The sequence below is a fragment of the Pituophis catenifer genome, unplaced genomic scaffold (genome assembly GCF_029215685.1).
Source record: "Pituophis catenifer annectens isolate HBS135680 unplaced genomic scaffold, rPitCat1.0.hap2 SCAF_16, whole genome shotgun sequence".
NCBI lineage: Eukaryota > Metazoa > Chordata > Lepidosauria > Squamata > Colubridae > Pituophis > Pituophis catenifer.
This window is the reverse complement of record NW_027256896.1, coordinates 6,207,667-6,226,862: the sequence shown is the minus strand read 5'-3', so window position 1 is coordinate 6,226,862 and position 19,196 is coordinate 6,207,667. Positions and strand designations below refer to the sequence as shown.

The window sequence follows — 19,196 nt, the reverse complement described above, 5'->3', positions numbered from 1 at the left end:
ACTTGGTACCAGCACTTTCTGGATTTCTTTCGTAATGGTTTTTGAACTCTTCTATAATAAATCATTTATCAGAAGTTCCCAGATTCATGTCTCCTTCTCCTTCTCCTTCTCCTTCTCCTTCTCCTTCTCCTTCTCCTTCTCCTTCTCCTTCTCCTTCTCCTTCTCCTTCTCCTTCTCCTTCTCCTTCTTCCGCTTCCTCTTCTTCTTCTTCCTCTTCCTCTTCCTCTTCCTCTTCTTCTCCTTCTCCTTTTTTTCTTCTTCTTCTCCTTCTTCTCCTTCTTCTCCTCCTCCTTCTTTTTCTTCTTCTCCCCCTCCTCCTCCTCCTCCTCCTCCCTAGCACATTCCCACAAATGCAGGGTCCACTTTTCATATCATTGAATGCCACTCATTAGTTTCAGACTAGCCAGCCAGGTAGAAAACCTGACTCCTGTTCTACTCATTTCCTCAGCTTCTTTAAACCAAATATGAACTAGACAGCTCTTTAATTAAAGGATGCCTTCAAATAAAACATCAAATCTTCATGTCAGTTTACTGGCCAACATTTACAGTTCTATGGTGAAATTAGAAAACTAGCACGAAGTTGTAAATCTATCACTGAAATCCACATGTAAAGACTATGGTTAATATTAACAGATTCTGATATAGTACAATGACATTCGTGTAAAGACAATTTGCTAAGAGTTGCCTTCAATTATATTACTGGCTTTGTTTGTTTGTTTGTTTGTTTGTCATATATATTTAGCCACCCAACTCACATTAACGTGACTCCAAGCGGCTTACAACATTTAAAAAATACACCATATAATAAAATGTGATTAAAGAACATTCAACCCCCCCCCCTTTTCCTTGCACCCAGAAAACCACTGAAGTCCATACATCTTAAAGTCCACAAGGTTGGAGCTGAAGTCCATGCATCTTAAAGTCCACAAGGTTGAGAAACACTGGTCTACTGAGTGGAAATGACACACACCAGCTTTGTCCTATTCATCCCAACTGGAATTTGTTTCATCCCCAATTCAGGTCAACCAAAACAGGCCACCTTCAACTTCTACCGAACTGCAGCTGACCCAAAGATCTATGAGAACCCAGAAATATGTCAATGAAGACTCAGTCATCCAGGCCAAAGGTATCTAAAAGGTTGAATCACGGCAACTGGACCAAAATTTGCCATAAAAAGGTTGCCATGATTCAACCTTTTAGAACCCAGAAATGGATTTGTGCTGGGTTTGAAACCAAGACTTTTCTCCCCTAGGTAACACACCACACCTTATTCTTGCCCTCCGTTGTTCATTTGAGAATATGACAAATTTGAGAAAGCAGACTTCATTGAGAAAGGCTAAGCCTTGATTCTGTTGAATGTGGAATGGTCCAGCATCTTCTCCTTTCGGAAACAGAAGGAAGAAAAGTATCAACCACCTGTTGTATTTTTGTCTTTTTTTTTTTAATAGTGCCGGGTTTCCCGTATCCAGCTGCAACTGCGGCTGCCGCGTACCGAGGGGCCCACCTTCGAGGCAGAGGTCGCACCGTCTACAACACATTTCGAGCTGCAGCACCCCCGCCACCGATTCCAGCTTACGGCGGGTAAGTCGCTGTAGCCCTGGGCTTCTTCAGCCTGTCGCTCTGCAGTTTCCATCTTCTAACTTCCCACAGGGAGGAGCCCCCCCAAAAAAATTAATAATAATAATAAGGCAATCGAGCATTTGTGAATGCCAGGTGCGACCATTTTGTTTCGCCGCACCAACCTTGCCCAGCGTGCCGCCAGTCTCCGTCGCCTGAAGTGGATCACCTTGCACACGGGGGTTGACAAATGATAGTAATTTGCCCTGTCATGGTTGGTGGCTTTCAAGCATTTTGTGCGTCCCATGTTGTTATGCAAATTCCCCTTGAGAAGGAACACCAGGGAGAGGAAACGCATGGGAGCTGAGCTGTGTTGGAGGGCGATGGCAAACATCTGGTTCTTGAGGAGGTGGAATCATATTTTAAATCTATTTTTAAAGGGGGAGGGAAGTGAACGTTTGACTTGTAACACAGAAGGATTTAGTGCATTAATACAGTTAACAGCAAAATGATGGCTACATAGGATGCTTGTAGGGATGCGGTGGCTCAGTGGCTAAGACGCTGAGCTTGTCAATCAAAAGGTTGGCAGTTCAGCAGTTCGAATCCCTAGTGCCGCATAATGGGGTGAGCTCCCGTTACTTGTCCCAGCTTCTGCCAACCTAGCAGTTCAAAAGCACATAAAAAATGCAATTAGAAAAATAGGGACCACTTTGGTGGGAAGGGAACAGCGTTCCATGCACCTTTGGCGTTGAGTCATGCCGGCCACATGACCACAGAGACGTCTTCAGATACTGCTGGTTCTTTGGTTTTGAAACGGAGATGAGCACCGCCCCCTAGAGTTGGGAACGATTAGCACATACCTTTAGAATGCTTGTGAATCCTTTAAGGTTAATGCTTGTGGAGAACTGCCCATCCAAAGACATACATTGTTGGGGGAAATAATAGATGTTGTGCTTATTGTCTCTGAAAATAGCTCACATGTATTTCTCCCATACAATAAAATGTTTATTCACTCAACTAGGAGATTAAGAAGAAGACAATTCCAATAGGGTTCGGAGTCTCCAAATTTGGCAATTTTAAAACTTGTAGATTTCAATTCCCAGCGTTCCTTAGCCAGCCATGTTGAGTTTAAAGATCCATGCAATAGGATACAAACTGTTAGAGATGACCCATTCTAGACATTCATGAATTCATCCAATGATAGAAAATTTAGCTCATTCCTCTTAGGCTTTTCTCTGTCCTCTATACATTTCTTAAAGCATCAGGGCAAAATATAGAGAATTATGGTCTCTATCTTTCTTGAAACAGAAGAATAAGTCTGGAGAGAAGTTAATTTTGCTGATTTGCAAAGTGTATCAGAAGCCATGACAGTAACAGGACGGCAGATCAATTTGTACAGTCCTCCCTCTTCCCCTTTCCATCTTTTGAATTGTTTGAATTTGAAAAAGAAGAATACCTCTATGAAATAGAATGGCTGGCCAAATCACTGATCTTCTACTGCTGAAAGTAGATTTATTTGATTCTGAGACTCTCCACCCAGACCTAGTCAAGTGATCTAAGGGGCAAGGAAGGATCTCAGCATTGTAAAAAGAGTGTAAATCTATTTGCAATAGCTTGATAGGACATAATGAACAGAAGAAACAATGAAACACAAAGGAGACTCCATTTCAAAGCTTAGGAAAACTCCATATAAATCTGAAATTGTTATTTTTCACACTGTCTTGAAAGGGTGCAGCAAAATATATCAGTAGGCAGTCTCAGACAATCAGCTAGTTCCATATTATTCGTTGCTAGTTGGAATTTTGACTTGTCTATATTTGTTAATCTAAAAATCCTTGTTTCTGAACAAGTCAAGTAAATGCGAGACTACATACTTATTTTATTCCCCACCCATTTTATCATGGTTCAGCTAAGCTTAGAAAACGATGGACAGAAATCTACCGAACTGTTGAAAATTTTGCTCTGACTTTATCCTTGTTATGGCCGTCCACACTTTTCTTACTTATAATTACAAGGGCTACAGGTAGCCCTTGACTTATGACCATCATAGAGCCTGCCCATCACAATTGTAAGTTGTGACTGTCATAAAGCAGATCACCCACGTGACCAACCTGATCTTACAACCTTTATAGCAGTAGTTGTTAAGCGAACACCCAAAGTCATAAAGCCAACGCTAAGTTGAAAAATTAATGAACAAGTTGTTTGCTGTGGGCCATTTTTTTTTTTTAAATTGATTTATATGCTTTTACGGAAAACCAGAAGTAAATGCCAACAATGTGACCATGGTGGAGTGGGGCATGGGCAGCCATCAGAATTTTAGAACCAGGTGATAAGTACACCTGGGGAGATCTATCATAACCTTGAACAGTCGCTAAGTGACTGTAAGAGATGACCAGGCTGAGCCCAAGAGAGGGGTCAAACACATCATCAGCTTCAAGTCCCTTCATGCCCACAAAAGATCTAACTCCAGCCAACTGTGAATTCCTTATCTACCACCAATTTGCTTTGGCTGTTAGTAGTTCAAATTCTTATAGACAGCTTTAGCTGTCTTTCCATTCATCTGAACTGCCTGTATTTTCTGATTTCCCTGGGGCTTGAAAGCAACTGGTTATAAGTGGAGGACTATCTGTAGGGAGGTGATTTTGATTTTGATTGTGATTGATTCAGAGGAGGCTGTGTGTTTTAAATCTTCCCAATAATAAATTCTTAAAACTTCTTTTTTTTCAAGTAGGATACTCATCTTGAGTTAGAAGAAAGCCATTTTAACAAATGGAGAACAGATGTACAATTATTATACTGGAAAAAAAGCACTGTTTGATGGAATGTTGAGAACAGTTGCAAAATATAATGACATAATATACAATATGTTGTTTTCAGAATTACATTCCATCATTTTTTTTTTCTGTTGCATTTGTTTTCTCTCTCACATACATAAAATCAGAATCAGAAGATGCTTTCGTCCCAACGGAGAACAACATTTAATGGCTTGTCATTAATCCTGGACTGTAGTAGAAAGAGAGAGAGTGATCTGTCAGTTTTTTAGACAAATACATATTATTTCTTTCCGTCAAATGTTCTGTGAATAATAAAAAAAGAATACTTCTTTATTGTCCTATACAACTTTTCTACACAGACAGGTTTTGGAAAACAACTTTTTCACAGAGAAAATCCAATTCCTAAAACTCTCTGTGTTTTTTAAAAATGTAACTACTCTTAAAATGGGTTTCTGACTTATTCTCTCATGTAAATCCCTCAAAAAATATCCTGTGCTGTACATTTTTTTCCTCCAGAAAGTAAATAAGCTGAGAACTACAAGTTTTATATTCTTAGGGTGCTTCTATATTGACTTCAAGGGATGCAGTGACTCAGTGGCTAAGACGCTGAACTTGTCGATCGAAAGATCGGCAGTTCAGCAGTTCGAATCCCTGGTGCCGCGTAACAGGATGAGTTCCCGTTAGTTGTCCCAGCTTCTGCCAACCTAGCAGTTCGAAAGCACGTAAAAAATGCAAGTAGAAAAATAGGGACCACCTTTGGTGGGAAGCTAATGGCGTTCCGTGCGCCTTTGGCATTTAGTCATGCCGGCCACATGACCATGGAGACGTCTTCAGACAGTGCTGGCTCTTCGGCTTTGAAGCAGAGATGAGCACCGCCCCATAGAGTTGGGAACGTCGAACACATATGTGCTAGGGGAACCTTTCACTTTTTATATTTACTCCAAGGTACAATGTGTTAAATATAATTCAAGATACCAGAACAGAGGACCAGGTAACAACTAGGAGATTGAAATTAAAAGGAAAGAGATTCAGGGTGAATCCCTTAAGTTTTCCTGAAATCCTCTTCAAGGCCACCTTGAGTCTCTTGATGATAGGATGACCCTCAAAATTGAATTAATAAGAATGCATGCATTTTAAGGAATTTCTCAACAATAAGAGCTCTGAGATAATGGAACAGTAGTTCAAGGACAGTAGTGATTATACTTTGTTGAAGGTTTTCAAATGGGGGCTGGATGACCCACGAGTCATTCATACTTTAGTGCAGTGTTTTCTCAACCTTGGTAACTTTAAGATGTGTAGGCTTTGACTCCCAGAATTCCCTAGCTAGCTGTTCTAAGCAGGGGTGGACTTCAAAAATTTTAGCAAGGGGTTCTTTGCCCGGTTGCTGGGTGGGTGTGGCCAAGGTGGGTGTGGCCTAGTCAGCCTCCTGCACCATGGCTGGCGGGGGCATTTTTGCCCTCCCCAGGCTCCGGAGGCTTTCCTCGAGCCTCCGGGAGTGTGAAAATGGCCTCCCCAGGCTCCAGAGGCCCTACCAAACTTCCAGTAGGCCCGTTTTTTCGCCCTCCCCGAGCCTCCGCACATGCCCTACACTTATCTGCATCCAAAACAGGCCGTGCGGGGACTGCTAGGAGGGGAGAGGCAGCCAGGAGTGGGATTTGGGAATTCTCCGAACTGCACAGAATCTTAGCTAGAGGTTCCCCTGAACCCCTGCGAACCCCTAACAGCCCACCCCTGGTTCAAAGTCTTAAAGCTTCCAAGGTTGAGAAACCCTGCACCAAAGACACATTCTGGTGAGAAAGAACGTGGCTCCACCATGAGTCCAAATAAGCTCAGAAGACTAAACCTCTGGTCCCGGTGACCAACCCAGATTGGATCCTGCAACCCTATCCTGGGACACGGACATTTGCCTTCGTTCTTGAGAAACATTGTTTTCCAGTACAAAGCAGAGGGTTGGATAAGATTATTTAGACGATGTTTCCAACTCAGCCATTCTCTGACCAGGTCCCAACATCTCCATTAGACAGATGGGCCATCTTAGATAGCAAATGTTGTGAGGCACAGAAGGGGAGAACATGCTGAAGCTGGTGCATTGTGGGCTAGAATAATTACCTAGAACCGTGATGGCTGAACCTATGGCACGTGTGCCTGAAGTGGCATGTGGAGCCATGTGGCCCGTTACGCTCAGCGTCACCCGTTCCTCTTCTGGGTTTCTGGTGTGCATGCACACATGATGATCAGCTGGCCTTTGTGTGTGCGGCAGTGCCAGAAGAACTGGTCTTCCGTTTTCCGACGTGAAAACGGCCAGCTGATCGGCACATGCGCATGCATGTCAATAACCAGAAGACTCACTTGCCGGTGCGTATGCACACGCCAAAAACTGAAAGTACCTTATTCGGTGCGCGCATGCCCTCTGGGCAGCTCTTCTCCCTGGTCGTGGTCCTGATAAGCGCGCATGCAAAATGTGCCCTTTTTGGCACTTGGTGCCCCATGCGCGTGCACACATACACTCCCTTTTCAGCACTCTTTGCTGAAAAGATTTGCCATCACTGACCTAGAACCTCCAGAAAAGCAATTCCACAGCTAGTATGAAATAAGAATCAGTTGTCAGTGCAGGTGAGTTTTACTTGTGGAGTAAGAGTAAGAGTAGGTTAAATGAGGACCCAGTTTGTGGGGGCAATAAGCTGACTTTGTATAAATATACAAAAGTATGAAGGCTATTGCTTAACGCACTGTAAACCACCCTGAGTCTCCGGAGAAGGGCAGCATATAAATCAAATTAAAAAAAAAAAAAGAGCGCGAAGGACATTATCCTGTCCTGGCTAGGCAAGACAGCTGGAAATTCTAGATGGTATCTATCAAGCACTCAGTGGAAATAGCTGGATTAATCTGAAATCTTCAGGCAGGACCAAGCCAATTCTTCTCCTTGGCTTTGTATTCACAATAAAACAAATAATAATTGCATTCACAATTGTTAATGATGTATTAAAAAATATGCTATGCCAGGGGTGAAATCCTACCAGTTTGGACTGGTTCGGGCGATCCGCTAGGGATTATGGGCATCAGTTCCCTGAACCGGTAGTAATTGGCCCCACCCACCCATGCCCAGCCGGTCGCCACTCACCTCTTCCGGCCGCTTGATATTCCACAGAATTCAAGGTTAAATGCAGCAGAGAGAATGCTAACTTTTCTCCCTCCATTCAGAACAGAGCTGCTGCAGTCTGTCCCTTTAAGGTAGTCCCCAGGAGGGAGGGGCCCAGGAGGGAACCATAAAGGGAGCAGCAACTCTGTTCTGAATGGAGGGAGAAAAGTTAGCCTTCTCTCTGCCACAGAATTCAAAGTTAAATGCAGCAGAGAGAATGCTAACTTTTCTTCCTCCATTCAAAATGGAGCTGCTGCAGCCTGTCCCTTTTAAGATAGCTGGCCGGCGAGCGCATGCGCGCTGGAGCTGAGCTAGGGCAACTCTCACGTGCCCACAGATATGGCTGTGCGTGCTACGCCATCTGATGTGCTTCGCCATCATGGCCTTATACCCATTTTGCCCATTGGTGAAATCTTTTTTTTTTCCCCTGCCAAAATTAGACGTTTCAAGATTGATGTCAGCTCTTTGAAGTATGCAGGGCCAAGAAACAGACAAAATGGGGATTGTAGAAATGATATTTATTATTGTGGGGTGAAATAAGAGGATCTTCAAAGCCTATCAACGCTTCTCTCTACACTTCTCCCCCCCTCCTCCCCCCGCAACAAAACCAGGGCAGGATCAGTTAGAGATTAATTATCTTGCTTATTTAGAGTTTCTTCCTCAGGTTTTCCTTCAGGACCAAGTTATCTTCTCTGAAACTTTCCTCATTATGGTTGCTCAGTTTTTTTTCCCCCTCAGTCCCATGTCCTACCTCTGTATTCTTCCACATAATCTCCCTACTGCCATTTTTCCTCACAACGGCATTCCGGTGAGGTAAATTGGAATGAGTGAGAACAACCGGCACAAATTTATCAATTTGGTGGCTGAGAAGAGAATTAAACTTGGGGTTTAATTGCTTTCAGAACATGTAACATCCTTACATATTCCCCAGGATTCATCCGAAGCAGCCCTTTACGTGCGAAATATTTGGGATGAATGGTGATGCGGATTATTAGAACGAGTGCCGTATTGCTACCCAGAGACCTTTGTAGCTCCGCATTTCAGGGGAATATTTTGGGAGAAAAATAACAAGAAAAGTTGTCTTTATCGAGACTGGTCTTTTTTGACAGATAATTCCTGTTATCTGAAAGGCGTTCCATATTCCTTAGAACACAACTTGAAATACAGGTTTAAACAAATTCTAAGCAGGTTGAAGAACCAGCTTCTCCCAGCTGAAGGTGTTCAATTAGGACCTTTCATCTTCCCCGCAATGCATGACGATCTGAGGTGACACCAACAAAAATGTGTAAAAGTATGTTTCTTTGTGCAAAATAAAAAAAGGGTTGCCAAGAGTTGGGTAGTCCCATAGAAGAGGAGTGTATCACTCCATCTGGTACCATAGTGGTATGGAACAGACTACAGATAGTCCTTGACTTACAACAGTTGATTTAGTAACCTCACAAAGTTGCAACCACACTGAAAAAAAGTGACCCATGACCATTTTCCACACTGTCTTCACTTTTTTTTCCCCCTTGCAACCATTGCAGCATCACGTAATCAAATTTCAGACACTTGGCAACTGATTCATATTTATGATGGTTGCAGTGTCCCGGGATCATGTAATCCTCTTTTGTGATCTTCTGACAAAAGCAAAGTCAATGGGGAAGCCAGGTTCACTTAATGACTTTGTTGATAAATGGTAATAACTGCAGGGATTCCCTTAACAAGCAAGGTTGTAAAATAGGGGGGTGGAATTCACTTACCACTGTCTCGCTTAGCAATGGAAATGTCGGGCTTAATTGTGGTCGTAAGTCGAGGACTACCTCTACATACAACCCGGTCCCCTGGTCTCCAACACTAGTGATAACATCATGGCTGGCATCTAGACTAGCGAAGAACGTTTTGCTCCCCTTAGAGATGAACCCAATTAGCCTCCCCTTGCGATGCGATGGCTGAGTGCCTAAGACACCGAGCTTGTCGATCGAAAGATCAGCAGTTCAGCGGTTCGAATCCTTAATGCCACATAACAGGGTGAGCTCCCGTTCCTTGTCCCAGCTCCTGCCAACCCAGCAGTTCGAAAGCACGTAAAAAAATGCAAGTAGAAAAATAGGGGCCACCTTTGGTGAGAAGGTCACAGCGTTCCCTGTGCCTTTGGAATTTAGTCATGCCGGCCACATGACCACGGAGACGTCTTTGGACAGCGCTGGCTCTTCGGCTTTGAAACGGAGATGAGCACCGCCCCCTAGAGTCGGGAATGACTGGCACATATGTGCGAGGGGAACCTTTACCTTTACTGTGACTCAGCTTCATCACCACGTATGAAGGGGCCTCTTCTGCCTAGAAATGGAACAGGTGTTGTTCTAGAATGACAACAAAGCAGCCTGGGGTATTGCATCTGTAACGACCTGTAAAATTTGGACAAGTTAGTTTAGATGCTGTGGGGAGATCTGAAACTCAGAGGTGAAAATCCTAGCTTGGTATATTGAAAGATGCACTCCCAGCACAAAACACCAGAAAAAAAAAAATAAGGAACTTCCAGACCCCATTTGAGATAAGGAAAGAGTGCCCCCCCCACCTTATGTGAATTTTATAATGTTATCTATATCTGTACATATTCTTTGTTTGCATTCCAGTTTGTTTTTTCTTTCTTTCTTGTTCCGTTGTTCTTGTGATATGACTAACCTCAAGAGTTTCAGGGGTTGGTAGCATCTGCATGTGGAAATGCACTAATATGAATGTTTTTTCTTTGTGTGTACATCTTTCCAGTGTTGTTTACCAGGATGGATTTTATGGTGCAGACATTTATGTAAGTATGAATTGATGTGCATGCTGTCTGTAGCACCTACATTGCTGGAACCATTTTTTTTTTTTTTTTTTGCTTTCGTTTTTCTTACTTCTTACATTTGCTGCATTAAGCTTTGGCTCTGTCTGCCTCCGTGTTGCCATGTTTGGAAATTTAATGGGAAGGATGACTGAGCATGGAATAACTCGGGCTTTTTCATTGCATCAATTGCCATCTGGCTTCATTCACTACCTGGGGGCCTTGTAGAAGGTCCAGTGGGTGAATCTGAGCTTGGATTGGCCACATGTTCTCATCTGAGTAGGCTCCTACATCCTTAAGGACAAAGCATAAATCGGAAAGATCAAGCATCCCACCCAGGAGTGAAATGCTACCGGTTCGCACCAGTTCGGGAGAAGCGGTAGCGGTGAATGGTGGGTGGTTCGGAGAACCGGTAGCGGTGGCAGCCCGAGGCTCCGCCCACCCACCCGGTAGTTGTTACTTCCTGGTTTTAACCTGGAAGTAACCTGTTTTTTACCCTCTGTGCATGCACAGAAGACTTTGCGCATGTGCAGAGGGTCCAAAATCACACTTGATGTGCATGGCGTGCACACTTCCAAACTGGTAGGGAAGGTAAGTAGATTTCACCCCTGATCCCACCCCATTGCTTCATTTCCATGTCAGCCCTGCTATCTTCCTAGATCTCAAGATGCTTTCAACCCCTTAAATTTGATTTCCAGCAGATGACCAACTGATGGATTAGAAAGAGACTGGCACACCCATTCTCATCATGGCTGCTCCTTGCTCCTTCCCCTACTCTTTCAATAGGCAGGCACACAGCTTCAGAAGAAGAGTTATCCATCAGCCACCCTTCGGCTGAACCTCAGCTATTGCAACCTCCTCCTTTCTCCATTCTCAAGCTATGTCTCAGAAAGCCAGAGGCTACTCATGGGCTCATTGGGTTAGGAGACCCAGTTGACAATTCTTAAATTAAAGAGCTAGAACTCCTAGAGGGGTCAATGAAGGTTGTTTATCCTTCATGGGTCAAGGAAACCTTTATGGGAGACAGAAAGACCTTCATGATGAAAAGGTAACTCAGTGGGCAAGCTTGCAACCATGGGAGTCTTTAGTCTTGTTTAAAGACGTTGAGAAGATATTTTGGATAGCAATCAGTTAGTATCTCAGCTGGGCTACTGTAAATGTAATTTATGCGGGGGTGGGCTTCAAAAATTTTAGCAAGGGGTTTTCTGCCCAGTTGCTGGGTGGGCGTGGCCATGGTGGGCGTGGCCTAGTCGGCCTCCTGCACCACAGGGGGGCTTTTTGCCTTCCCTGGGCTCCGGAGGCTTTCTTTGAGCCTCCAGGAGGGTGAAAACACCCTCCAGCCTCCAGAGGCCCTCTGGAGGCTGGAAACGGGCCCATTTCTGGCCTTCCCAAACGTCCAGTAGGCCCATTTTTTGCCTTCTCCGAGCCTCCGCACACACCCTGCACTTACCTGCATCCAAAACGGGCCGCGTGAGGACTCCTGGGAGGGGCAGGGTGGAAGGCGCCAGCCAGGAGTGAGATTTGGGGGTTCTCCGAACTGCACAGAATCTTAGCTAGAGGTTCTCCCAAACCCCTGCGAACTCCCAGCAGCCCACCCCTGAGTATGTTATATTTATGGGTAATTAAATAGTATCTTCCTCCAATACATAGTCTATGTATTAGAGTTTTGGAAAAGAAAAACTACAATAACAATTATTTAAAAAATAAAAAAAAATAATAGTATCTTCCTTCACAAGAAAGATAGAATCTTCTCTGGTCAAGCAATAATAAACTACAAAACTCTGTAAGTCCTCTTTCTATACCAGATACAGGTTTAAAAGCAGTGACACTTATTTGGAGAGATAATCAACAAAGTAAAAAAAAAAAAAAAGTGGGTGTAATCCAATAAAGCCCCACCTATTTTGTACGAGATATTAAAAGTCAAGATAATTATTGATGCTTCGGACATCCCTGGATATGTTCTTCCTAAATTCTCTGCAGCAGCCTTCCTAACCCAAGGATTACCCCCAAATTAACTGATTTTTAAATGTCCAAAATTTCGTAAGGTTACGAGATATCCCAAGTTTTAGATGTCACGGATATGTATCAATCGGAGACAGAGCTTCAAAGTGAGGGCAATACATGAAACAGAAAATAGCACCGTTGCCATTGTCAATTACATCAGTTCAAAGCACTACTCCCCCAAAAACACTGAAAGTGATATTTCAAAAGCTTTGAGAACATGGTGGAATAACCAAACCGACACAAGGAATGAAATCCTGAAAATTTGCAAGGTAGATTCTCACGAGGCTGAACATTCGATTAAGTAGTAATAAACTCTCACAACTGTTTGGAGATTGAAAGAGGCCTGAATTTTATTATTTGATTAAACCGCACTTCCCTAAGTAAACGCCTTTGCTTTCCAGATCTCCGTAAAGTAAAATGTCTTTGTTTGAAATGGTATATGGGGTTTCCTTCCTGAGCAGGGGGTTGGACTAGAAGACCTCTAAGGTCCCTTCTGACTCAGTTATTCTGTTAAAATACTTGTCATTTGCCAACCTTCACTGTAGACCACTGTAAAGCCTCCATTGTGGACTTTAAGATAAAATTTAAAATGAAAATGTTTCAGTCTCAAAAATAGAAATAAGTAAACCTCATTTGTGTTACTACATTGAGCTTTCTGTCCCCTAATTGTATTACTGTTGCATCACTAGTGTTGCGATATCAAGAGATTGATTGCATTAAAATGAAAGAAATATTAAAAATTCATTAAGTAGTACTTGGGGGAAAAAATCCCATAATTTTTATTTATTACCTACAGCTACTTTTGAGATGGTTAAGTTGAAATCATTTACATTTCTTGTGGATGGAAGGGAGAAGAGTCTAAAACGTTAAAGAAAATGAGAATATGGTAGTAGTAGTAGTAGTACTACTAGTAGTAGTACTACTAGTAGTAGTAGTAGTAATGGTAGTAATACAGAGCAGCAACTGTGTATTTTGTGGAGAAAACCCACTTTGAAAAATTGAGAGCAACAGAGAAGTACACGGGGTGGGCTTCAAAAATTTTAGCAAGGGGTTCTCTGTCTGTTTTTTTTTAAAATTTGATTCATATGCTGCCCTTCTCCGGAGACTCAGGGCAGCTTACAATGCGTTAAGCAATAGTTTTCATACTTTTGTATATTTATACAAAGTCAGCTTATTGCCCCCACAAACCGGGTCCTCAATTTACCTACCTTAGAAAGGATGGAAGGCTGAGTCAACCTTGAGCCTGGTGAGATTCGAACTTACAGTAATCGCAGACAGCTGGTGTTAATCACAATGCTATCAGTCTGCTGAGCCACCAGGCTGGGTGGGCGTGGCCATGGTGGGTGTGGCCTAGTCAGCCTCCTGCACAACCGGTGGGGGGGGAGCGTTTTTGCCCTCCCTGGGCTCCAGAGGCTTTCCTTAAGCCTCTGGGAGGGCGAAAAGAGCCTCCCCAGGCTCTGGAGGCCCCCTGGAGGCCAGAAACGGGCCTGTTTCCGGCCTTCCGGAACCTCTGATAGGCCCGTTTTTCACCCTCCCTAAGCCTCTGCACATGCCCTGCACTTACCTGCATCTAAAACAGGCCCCATGGGCACTCCTGGGACGGGAGGGGCGGAATGGGCAGGGCCAGCCAGGGGTGGGATTTGGGGGTTCTCCAAACTCCACAGAATCTTAGCTAGAGGTTCTCCTGAACCCCTGTGAACCCCCAGCCCTGGAAGTACGGGAGAGAAAGTAGCCACATCTTTCAGTAGCTGCTGTATGTGAGTTTTCCCGCTTTGACCCATTTGCAAAAACGATTGGATTAAAACTTAACAATCTCATGGAAAATCTCAATAATCACAAGGGTATTTTGAAGGTACTCAAAGTAAGCCCCACCCCATTCATAAATCCTATTTGGTGGGGAAGATTAGATGAAGTGGTATCCATGCATACGTCAAGGTGGTTGTAGGTAGGTCTTTCTGTTCAATCAACTTTAATTATTGTTAGACTAACCTGTGACCTGTTGGGCCATCCTTTGGGATGTGACTAGTCTAATGTGACCAGAAAGAACATTAAATTTTAGGCCTGCCATATTTTCCCCCCCCCCTCAATGCTGGATGATCCTTTCTGTGCTCATTTACAGAACAAAACAGAATAACAGAATTGGAAGGGAGCTTGGAGGTCTTCTAGTCCAACCCCCTGCTCAAGCAGGAGACCTTATACCATTCCAGACAAATAGCTTTCCAGACTTTTCTAAAAAACCTCCAGTGATGGAGCACCCATGACTTCTGAAAGTAATCCGTTCCACAGGTTAATTGTTCTCACTGTTAGGAAGTTTCTCCTTAGTTCTAGGTTGCTTCTCTCCTTGACCAGTTTCCATCCAGTGTTTCTTGTCTTCCCTTCTGGTGCTTTGGAAAAATAGGTTGACCCCCTCTTCTTTGTGACAGTCCCTCAAACACAACTGTTATGTCACCCCTAGTTCTCCTTTTCACTTGACAAACCCAATTCTTCCTATCTTTTAACCTCCAACCCCCTATTATCTAAGAATAATATATATCATCAATATTTATTAACCTAAAGAGATAAACAGAATGACCATGGATGGAGGAGGGGAGGACTTGTTCTCCCAAAGGTGCCTTTTTCAAAAGGCAACTGGACTTTCTTGTTTTTTCTTGAAGACATTTTGTTTCTCATCCAAGAAGCTTCTTCAGTTGTGAAATCAGAGCTGAAAAAGCTTCTTGGATGAGAAGCAAAACATCTTCAAGGAAAAACAAAGACAATCCAGTTGCCTTTTGAAAAAGCATCTTTGGGACAACCATCACCTGGATGATTGAGAATCTCCACAGATCTCCAGTGATGAAACACCCACAACTTCTGGAAGTAAGCTGTTCCACTGGTTAATGGTTCTCATGTTAAGGAATTTCTCCTTAGTTCTAGGTTGCTTCTTTCCATCCATTGCTTCTTGTCTTCCCTTCTGGTGCTTTGGAAAAATAGGTTGACCCCCTCTTCTTTGTGACAGTCCCTCAAACACAACTATTATGTCACCCCTAGTTCTTCTTTTCACTAGGCAAACCCAATTCTTCCTATCTTTTAACCTCTAACCTATCTTTTAACCTCCTATCATCTAAGAATAGAATAGAATAGAATAGAATAGAATAGAATAGAATAGAATAGAATAGAATAGAATAGAATAGAATAGAATAGAATAGAATAGAATAGAATAGAATTCTTTATTGGCCAAGTGTGAATGGACACACAAGGAATTTGTCTTTGGTGCATATGCTCTCAGGGTACATATAGAAAAAATAAAATATATTCCTCAAGAATCATAAGATACAACACTTAATGATAGTTATAAATAGAAAAATAATTGCAGTGGCAAACAAATTCGAATAATACATCAATATTTATTAACCTAAAGAAAGAAACAGGATGGCCATGGATGAGCGAAGGGAGGAATTGTGGGAACAGGAGCAACTTCCGGCTTCCTGCTGGCTTCCCCATTGATTTTGTTTGTGGGAAGCGGTCAGGCAGAATCAGAAATTCTGATCAGCTCACTGCTCAGGCACATTGCAACATCCACAACTTTGCATACGACACTGGCCTGAACATTGTGGAAATTTCAGTTTAACAGTCCTGTATTTTTTAATGCATTATTTAAGGCAACAGATCTTAGATTACTTGATTCAAAGATTCTTGTGGTATAACGCACCTTTTGGACTAACATGAAGGTATAAACAGACAAACAAGCAATAAAACTTTTAGTAGTATAGCTAGATTTTAGGTTTCTTTTAACTTTCATCTTTAAAAGCGAAGCTGGCTTCGGTCAGTATCATTTCCAGGAATACCTGCAAACTGAGTGTAATTCTGATGCATTTTGTGTTTGTTTTCTTTCTAAAAATGGAAAGTTGGCTGCACTCCAGTGGTTTGCAGGAAACGAGCAAAAAAAATAAATAAGCTACTTGATTTTCAAGAGAAAGTAGAACATAGAATCGTAGGGCTAGAAGAGACCTCAGAGGTCTTCTAGTCCAACCCCTTGCTCAAGGCAGGATAGCTTATACCATCCTAGTCAAATGATTGTCCAATCTCTTCTTGGAAACCTCCATCAATGGCGAACCCACAACTTCTGGAGGCAAGCCGTTCTACTGATTAACGGCTCACAGAGTCAGGAAATTTCTCCTAATTCTAGTTTGGATTTCTCTTTAATGACCTTCCACCCATTATTTCTTGTCCTACCCTCAGGCCCATCTGAGAATAGGTCAACCTTCTCTTCTCTGTGACAGCCCCTTAAGGACTGGAAAACAAGGATCTATCTACCAAATGGCCACACTGAGGCCCCCCGGGTTAGGGGTGACACACTGAGGCCATGACCCCAGGGGTGGCCATTTTGTATAGATCCTTGTTTTCAATATTCCAAAGCTGTCACTCTCTTGGAGGTCTTCTAATCCAACCCCCTGCTCAAGACTCTGTACCCCATTTCAGACAAGTGGCTGTCCATTCTTTTCTTAAAAACCTCCAGTGATGAAACACCCACAATTTCTGGAGGCCAGCCATCCCACTGGTTAATTGTCCTCACTGTTGGGAAGTTTCTCCTCAGTTCTAGGTTGCTTCTCTCCTTGATTAGTTTCCATCCATTGTTTCTTGTCCTGCACTCTGGTACTTTGAAAAGTAAGTTGACCCCCTCTTTTTTTGTGGCAGCCATCAAATACTGGAATACATACAGGTTGTTTTGACCTAGGCTTCCTTAGAAAGTATAAAGCACAATCTTAGTCCCGCAAAACCTCTTTTATTTATACGGCTGTAAACTACTTCCATTTACAGTCTGCAAGGCTTGATAAACAGTCTTTCAGAGGAAGATGATCAACACCCACCTATCTCACGTGGAACGCTGCCAGAGAGCTAATTTCTAGACGCGGGGCAAGGCCAAACTTGGCACAGAGTCACAAACAGAATTTTCAACTCTTGAATCGGCCGGATGAATTAATTGCTTCCTGCAAAAGCTCACGTCCTGTTTGCTTCTCTTTTATGTCTTATGGGAGGGGCCAATCATCTCCAAGCCTTACTCCCAAGTCGACCTTCTTTCCTTAATTGTTCCTGTCTCCTGGCAGCTCTGTGCATGCATACACTGGGAACAGGCTCACACTGTTCTTCTGACTCACTGCTATCTAGCTCCTTCTCTGCCTCCAATGCAGAGGCCTCGCCTGAGCTTTCCCCAGCCCTCAGGACTGGCCCATATTCCTCCCCAACCTCCTCACTGTCCGACTCTGCTGCCAGCTCCGCAGGCTGCCAGCGGGCCACAACACAATCCTCTCCCCTTCCACTTTTTCCATTTCATTCCTTAACTAGTGTAATAGGAAAAGGTCGCTGCTGTTAATAATAATGATGATGATGATGACAATTATATTTATATGCTCCCCCAAGTCCCAGCAACTCTGGGCATTTTTACAATTGTTAAAAACATTTAAAAGCAAAAACAATCCAAGAGAAAAGAACAAAGAACTATGCCACATGAGAGAGTTCCTCCCAAGCTCCTTGTTGGCTTGCTTGTTCAAATCCTGACCTTGACACAATGCTCTTGAGTATTCTCGAAGGCTTTTCTTCCTAACTTGTGCAGGGTTTCTCTCTGCTTGCCTTTCTAACTGCAAAGGGAAAGCAGGGCACAAATGCCCATGGGACACACACTGCACCCCACAGTGCAAGTGGAGGGAATGTCCTTTCAAATTTCTGCAGGAGAAGGAGCACTTCTCCATCAATTGAACAAGGACAGCATTCCTTGTTAGAGGGGACAATTGCACTGGTTCTGAAAAAGTCCCATGGGAGGAAAGAGCTGCTGATAGCTCACCTGTTGGTTTCAGTAGAGCATGGGAAGGGAAGGATACTGGAACTGGCCGGAAGGAGAATTGTGGGATTGACTTATCCTCCAAAGCTCCTGTGGGTAAGATAAATACAGTAGTGGCCAAAATTATGGAAACCTTTTGGAAAAAGTGTATTTTTGAGGTTTGATGGCATATAACACCACTTTTTTTTGTAGAGTTTCAAGATCATCCTATTCCACTGCTGGAATGGCCTGGGAATAGCCCAGACCTTAACCCCATTAAAAAATCTATGGAGCCGACTAAAGAAACTTGTTAGTCAGAAGCGACCCAGCAATAAAACCCAGTTAATAGAAGCCATCCTTCAATCTTGGTTTCACATGATAACAGCTGCAGAACTAAAAGACTTGGTTCCCTCCATGGGAAGACGTTGTAAGGCCGTCATTCATGCTAAAGTTTACCCAACTAAGTATTAACTGACACGGTGATAATTTTTTGTATACTTCATTTTTTTCTATGGTGATAATTTTTGTATATCTTGTTTTTTCTACATGTTTCACTTTTCTTCTTTATACTGTAACTGCTATTCTAATAGAAAAACCTTCCTAAAAGTTATTGCATCACATTCTTGATTAAATTATCTTTCCGCTGATATATAATTTTATGGTATTATTCCCCCTCCCCAAAAAAGTGGTGTTATTAGCTAGTTTTAGAAAATACACTTTTCCCAAAAAGTTTCCACAATTTTGGCCACTACTGTAGCAATAGGTGGAAGCTCACTAAAGGGAGATCCAACCCAAAATGAAGGAGAAATTTCCCAACAGTGAGAACAATTAATCAGTGGAACAGCTTGTTTTCTGCAGTTGTGGGTGCTCCAGATTTTCAAGAATAGACTGGATAACCACTTGTCCAGGATGATATAAGATCTCCTGCCATGGGCATGGGGTTGGACTAGAAGACCTCCATTGTCCCTTCCAACCCTATGAAACAGCTTGTCCTTCCCAGCCCTTTCGTGACTTAAAAACATGGAAGAACAGTAAACTTCACCCAGGAGGATGTCACCATTTCAACATCAAATTCGATGTCATTAAATTGTACAAGGTTTGCTGGAAAAAGAAAATAATCCAGGATAA

The 19,196-nt window shown here is 43.0% G+C and overlaps 1 protein-coding gene across 1 annotated transcript in view; it reads left to right on the top strand.

Moving 5' to 3' along the window:
* RBFOX1 (RNA binding fox-1 homolog 1) overlaps positions 1 to 19,196 on the top strand; it is a 238,290-nt gene that overhangs the window by 144,549 nt on the left and 74,545 nt on the right. Inside the window, exons 8-9 of the mRNA XM_070955384.1 lie at positions 1,449 to 1,581; positions 10,216 to 10,255. Coding sequence (XP_070811485.1) covers positions 1,449 to 1,581; positions 10,216 to 10,255 — 173 coding nt within the window. The remainder of the gene's footprint in view (positions 1 to 1,448; positions 1,582 to 10,215; positions 10,256 to 19,196) is intronic.